The 6,878-nt window shown below is 37.6% G+C and overlaps 1 protein-coding gene across 1 annotated transcript in view; it reads left to right on the forward strand.

The window, feature by feature from the left end:
• Positions 1-6,603, forward strand: part of CNPY1 (canopy FGF signaling regulator 1) — a 48,043-nt gene extending 41,440 nt beyond the window's left edge. The window contains exons 4-5 of the mRNA XM_054992003.1: positions 1,133-1,229; positions 5,987-6,603. Of these exons, the coding sequence (XP_054847978.1) occupies positions 1,133-1,229; positions 5,987-6,027 (138 nt within the window). The 3' untranslated portion in view covers positions 6,028-6,603. The remainder of the gene's footprint in view (positions 1-1,132; positions 1,230-5,986) is intronic.
• Positions 6,604-6,878: the final 275 nt, after the last annotated feature.

Below are 6,878 nucleotides of genomic sequence, written 5' to 3' on the forward strand. Positions count from 1 at the left end.
ACACTGGCCTGGTGCCACAGTGTTCTTTCATAGAACAACACGTCATTTTTTTTTCACATGTCGAGCGTCACGGGCACGTCAAAGAATGCTCACTATATTTTTTAAAAACAGTCTCTAAAACTGATGTGAATAGTGATAGATTTCCACTCCAATCCGAAGCCTTGAGTATATCCCATTGTTTTCAAAGCAGTTTACTTCTAGAATGAATCCATTTAGAATTACGTTTCTGATCTAATTTCAGCTACATTAATGTTAATTCAGCAGCAGTAACAGCTTAGTAGAGTCACCAAGAAAGCCAGTTGCCTTGGTTCTTTTGAGATGAGAATGGAAATTCTCACATTTTGTGATTGTGTTTAATTTTGTGTGCTGGAATTGTACCCATATCTCTCATACTATACACTATCTCTCATCATTGGAGATGAGCGTAAGTTGGGAGCCTTTGTGCTAGATTTTTGGCCTCCTGACTGAAATACATTTCTAAATTTTTATTTTATTTTTAAATGTATTTCATTACTCTTTTCCTACGACCCATTATGGAATTTTAAGGACAGCAAGGTATACACTTAACTCACAGCTAAAATTGCTTTGCTGAGCCAAGCATTACAACCAGTCGCCCAATGAGATTGTGTGAAGGCAGCGGCCACAGTTCAGAAAATTCGAAATCTAACCAGTGCTTCAAGTCCCGATTGCTGGTTGCTTTTAGCATTTTAAAAGATGCCAGCATTTCAGTAAAAAGCCAAACCAAGGAAGGGTGCTTATGTCTTAGAATGCAGAAAATCTATATAATGATTTTTAAAAAATAAGACTTGGTATAAATGTCTCCTGACCGGTTCATAATGAGAGTAAACACCACCATAAGAAAAAAACGTTCACAATTTCAGTATGGTTCTTTTTTTTAAAAAAACCTCATAAAGCAAGCAGGCACTTTTAGCAGAAATGGATCCTGAATGAGCATACCTTGAAATCTTGGCTGTGTTGTTCATTTATAAAGAGAAATAAAACAACGTGATCAGGAGGTTGCACAAGCCAAACACGCCACATGGCCTTTTTTACACTGTACTTCTTTGCTCCTCTGTATAACTTGGTCTTGTTTAGTTCTTTGCTAGAGAGCAACTATTTTCCCTCCTTTCAGTGTGAAACTATCATAGAACAGTATGAAGATGAAATATTCTCACTTATCGCCCAGGAGGCAGACTTTCTGGCTGACAAGTTGTGCATTGAAAAATCAGGTACTGTGTCTGATGTAACATGTGCTCTCTCTCAACAGCGTCTCTTCCCCCCCTCCCCCTTCAACCGAGTTGCATGGCTTTGGTGCAGCAAAAGCTGTTTGGAAAAATATCTGTCGCTGAATAAGCATTGACGTTGCCCTGCCATAGAGGGGTGTGTGTCTCTGTGTGTGCAAAGTGGGTTCTTTTACAGGGATTTAACACCAGCCCTTAAATTCTTGCTCTGATTCTAACACGCCATTTTAAAAAATTCCTGCTGAATGTTCTGGAGGCTTCCGCTAAGCATTCGTTATTACCACACCTGAAAAAAGCTCCTTTGCATACAAAGCACAAGGAATGCTATCCCGTGCCCAATGGAAGCTGTGGCAAAACTCCTTACTGGTTTTAAAGGGTTTGGATTACTCCCAGGGTTCATTTGTAACATTTATTTTTGTGACATCTAGAACCCTGGAAAAGGGGGATTATGAAAAATAAACATGACATTGCTAAAAATCATTGTGGTTGGCTACAGATTGGCAATGATACTTGAGCAGCAGCTTCTTTGATTTCTATCCAGTAACATTTTTTTTAAAGATTGTAATGTTTTTGCTTGGTCCTCTGACATCATTCCAAAGAATGTCTGGATAGGTAATTCCCTATTAACAAAGGCATTTGGGCCATCTTGATTTCCATTGGATCTTATTGGTACAAGTCGCAGATGAGAAATCTCACGTCTAAATCCAACCCAGTAACATTTAAACAAAGTTAAAACTACTATTTTGGGTTTTAAAATATTCTAGAAGAGTAGGAATGTGGGGGGAAAGGGTGGGTCACATAAGAACCCGTGCTTGTGTGTCGTTTGGAGATTTGATAGATCTAATATTGATTTAAAGTACAAAAGACATTTTTAGTGCAGGAGATAAAAGGTGCTAGAACAGGGGAAGTTTGCACGTAAGCGAAGGTAAATACCTAAGGTCTATTATAAAGCCCTCTTTGCCATATACATAGACACATTATTTACAGTTATAGATTTTCAATGATAGATCATTAATTTATTTTTTTCCTAATGTATTAGTAAAACGATTCGTGAAGACAGTTTGCAAAACGCAGTGGCCTCAGCATGTACAACATGCATTTACCACAATCTGTTCTTTCCCCCCCCCTCAGATTTCCCCCCCAAGTACTATAGAGATCAAGAGAATAGGAAATTAAAGGACAGAAAGAAACAGATTGATTTTATGAGTCATTTTTCACCAATATGTTGATCTGATTCAAGCTTGCCTGTAGCTTTCGCATGAGGTAATTTGCTGTTACATCTTAGCCAAAAGCATGCTAAAAGTTGTGTGTTTATGCTAAAGACAAAAGTAATGAATTCCCTGTCCTGGAGCATCTGCCAAAGTAAGCTTTAGCTTATGGAAGCGAAGGCTAGTTATAAGTTAGGCTGCAATCTAGGCATGCTTATGTGAGAGGCAGTCTTATTGCGCTTAGTAGGACTTACTTGCAAGTAAATGGGTTTAGAGAGGGGATGATGAGCTTAAAAGGGCCTGATGATTCTTTTGTCTTCTTTCCTGATTGGTTTCAGCAATAACGGTTTCCTTATTCAGATTTAAATTTTTATAAAATGGTATAGAAGCCTATCAAAATATATCTTCAGTCTTCCGCGTTCTTGGAAACAATCTCAAAGAAACTGACAGTCTTCCAACAACCTGTTTTCATCCCAGTCTGTGAGACTTACTTCCAGGTTGCTGAGTTAGGTTGTGATTCTAACAGTCTCCATCTTACCATATTTCCTCCAAAGCAAATCCTCAGTGGTGTTTTACTCCCCAGAAACTGTGTATAGGATTCCATCCTTAGTACACTTCTTTGGAAGCTAATTCTATTGAAATCAAAGTATCTTCAAAGAAAGCCTTGTAAGGATGGCGGTGATGTGCACTTAATTGTGGAAGGAAGGACAGACCTCACATCAGACTGTAAAATGAGCATTCAGCTTTGCAGAATTGAGCAACTATTGAAAGTAAAGGGGGGGGGTTAAAAAGTTTTCCATTTTTGGCCAGTATAGAATCCAGAAGTACAGGAGTAGGCTATAGCATTCCGTGTTCTTGACCTTCTCATACCTTCAAGTACTGCAAACATGGCAGCCTTGCGATTCAGAAAGCCCATACGTGCAAGAGAGAAGGAAAAGGTTAACAGTCATGGTCGATGCCGTTCCTTTTTTAATATCGGAAAGATTCAACATAAAAAAAGAGCATACTAATTCAAGCTCAGAGGTAGATTTTTTTTAGGGAAAAAAGAAGCCATAATGCACAATTCTTAAATTAATTCAAATCACCCTCTTCAGCAAAAGGAAGACGAAGCAGCTCTCCTGAACTGCAGGTGGAGAGGGAATCAGATTCCAGATTAGCAAGAGAGTCACATTTGGCGACTAGAAGAGAATAAAAGTAGAATTCTCCAGGAATTGTTAATAGGGGGACACTGCACAGGAAGGAAGGAAGGAGAAAACATAGTACAATCCTTATGTACATTGTACATCTATAATTCATTCCCCATCTATATTATATTACAGCTTTGTTATAAACTTGCGTTAATGTTGGCAGTCAGTCACATCAGCCTCACAGTCTGTGTCAAAATATACTCAAGATACTATTTTAGATGCGTGTGTAGATTTATGAAAAACTAACGTTTTCAGGAACCCAAATGGCCCACGGAAAGGCTTTGCCTACGGCAAAGAGTTGATTATGAGCTGAGGAATTTCACAGAGAAGCAAACTACAAACAGTGTGCATCTGAATATTTTGAAACATTTCACAAAGCCAAGTTCAGGGAATATCGTGTATTTGGGGTGGCCTATAAGAAGTTGACTAGAATTGGAATTAATTAGCTAGGCACTTCTTCTATTGCACAATGGAAATGTATCAAAGCCGTGGTCTTCTCAGAAGGCATATATGGGAGAAGCTGCATGGATTTCTTAAGAATATATGGTACCAGTATGTCATATTCAGCAACCCTTTCCCCTTCACATTCTACTTGTATTCTGTAGATGTTTACATGACATTTGCATCTCTTGTTTGACTAAAGAGCCAAGAAATACTTCAGTGTAATGTGTTAAAAGGATGAAACCCTTTGATATAGACAACTGTAGCTCGGTTATCTGTCAAAAGTGCTCTTTGATCTCATTGAAATTCTCTATGCTACACTTTTCCTAGACAAGGAATCAAAAAAGTATGAAACACACTTTTTACATTCCTTGCTCTTTTCCTCCCCCAATTTAAGGAACAGGGAACTGTTTTTGGAACATAATGCATATTTTAATTTTCTGCCATAACCAGAAGGCTGAGTTCTGCATAGTCCCAAAGACTTTGTAGAAATCTTGATATATGTCAGGATGAGCTGTTGGCTCTCAATATGTCAGATGGTTAGCCTAAACGATTTGGGGGAGGTTGGGGATGGGGGAGCAGGATATTGGATTGTGTACATTCCAGACTTTGTTGATCCTCTGGTTTCTAGCTGACACTTTGAAAAGATTCATAGCAATGATCTTGTTTGTAATAATCAGAATTAGGAAACAGGCCAAGTATATTCTGGGTTAACGTATGGACTTCTGCCGCTCAATTTACCATCAGAATACAATACACTGTTGTAGCTTCCATATCCCTCCCCTGCCCCAACTTTATCATTAAGGTAACATAGAGACTTCTATTATAATAATCCTCTTCACATGCTCATAACTCTGCAAAATTATTCTCTTTGGCTGAAATTTTCCATTCTCATCCCAAAGGTGAATTTATTTATGTAGGAAGCTTGAGCAGAAACCATCCATGCATTTTCAAGTCACGCAAAGGCAGGGAAATGTATCTATTCTACTCTAAAAGCTTGTGGTTTGCTTTCCGCTCCTCCCTTCCCCTCATTCCAACATGTCTATTATTTCTCTAACAGCAGAGCTTTGAAAGCCGATGTTTTCCAGGTGACTAGTCCTCACTGAGAGTTGCTCTTCAGGATAATTTGCCAAACCCAAAGCTCTACGACACAATTCTGAACAATACAGCTCTCTCTTGGGCTCATGAATTAGGCTAACATTTGGAATACAGTCTTTGGGACTGAGAAAGTGTTTCCCTTCAAGGATGTAATTCTTTTTATGAAAATTTACAGTTTCATATTTAACTGAGGGTTCCCCCCCCCAAACGACTTAGAGAATTTCCAATAAATAAATAAATAGTTTCGTTATATCTTTCTCCTGCAATGTGTCCTATAAATTCATGCTTTGAAGGGACAAAGATATGGTTCAGAACTGAGTGCTTAATGACCTTGTCTTTCATTCATATTTTTTTTTAAAAAAAACAAGTAAAATATCATTTTAACATTGGGATTTTGTTTTGACTTTAAAAAAAAAGAAACACGCATATACACACATGTGGGTTTGCATGTATATAAAGAAACCTGAATTTAAGTTTTAAAATACCCTTAATTATGAAATCACTTGTGAAAACTTGCTGTCCTTCTTTAAAGTTGTTCTGTTGTAAAGAGCTGTGCCAAACCCTCAAAAAGATTGGCTTATTGTCAAGGTGATGATCAGGGAGGTCTGAGGTACTTCTTACTTGACAGTAGCTCATAGGCCCAAAATGTATTTCAAAATAAAACACAGATAACTTAGCTTTAACTATGATTTGTTGCATTATTCTCTCCCAGAGCTCCTAGAATGAAAAGTTGTATAGTTGGATTGAAAAGCTGTAACAGAATTCAAATTGTTGAATGTTTTAATGATGCGTTACTTTTTCCTCTCTTCAGGTCTTTGTGAAAAGCCTGAGGAGACACATACTGAACTCTAGCAAAACAGCAGCCGACTAATATTACGGATGAAGAATGATGACTGAAGTCGCTCTACGGTCTCTACCTTCCATTCTTATTTTCACTTTTAAAAAAACTATCTAAAAACTGTGGGTTTTAAAAAATTGACAGACTAATATATTAAAATTGCCATTTGCCACATTTGTTGAGTACACTAGACCAGGACTTGTTTTGCTAGTTGGAGGAGAAAATTCTTCCATAATAAGGCTGTTGTGTCATTCATACTAACTTCTAAGAAATCCAGAGGCTCTTTATAAGAGGAATTGTTAGTTCTGACTGGTAGAATGTTGACCAATGCTGATCACCACAAGGTGATGAAGTTAAATTATAGTGCTAGTGTATTGTTCTGTCATTTTAGCCAAAGCTTGATTTCCCAGAATATATGAATATAGAAGGCCTAACCTTAAATATGGAGTGTAAACCTGCTTAGCTCAGAGTTAGCAATTGCTTACATGGGTGTGATCACCTGGAAGTCACAGAGGAAATGCTAAACCACTCCTTGACCTGTCAACCAACTCTGTGGTGGAGTTGCAACTTCTTTGCACCAGTAAAGTCTCTTCAATAATTGCTTTTATTGGAAGGTATTTTATATTATAAATTTGTACAGTGTGTTTCTTTATAATTCGCAACAGTTTATAATAAAAAAGCTCTCTCATTCAGTAGCTCTTGCTTACAGCTAATATAAAACTTTTTTTTTCACTTTCTAGTAACATTTTCTTGATAAGCATATTCTGCTTATAGGCTACTTCATATGCTGATCACCCACAAATTTAAAAAAAAATATTGAAAAAGTAGAAACCTTAAAGTCACCCACAGTTTGGGGGCAGGGTGC

This window comes from Eublepharis macularius, chromosome 11, assembly GCF_028583425.1.
Source record: "Eublepharis macularius isolate TG4126 chromosome 11, MPM_Emac_v1.0, whole genome shotgun sequence".
Taxonomy (NCBI): Eukaryota; Metazoa; Chordata; class Lepidosauria; order Squamata; family Eublepharidae; genus Eublepharis; species Eublepharis macularius.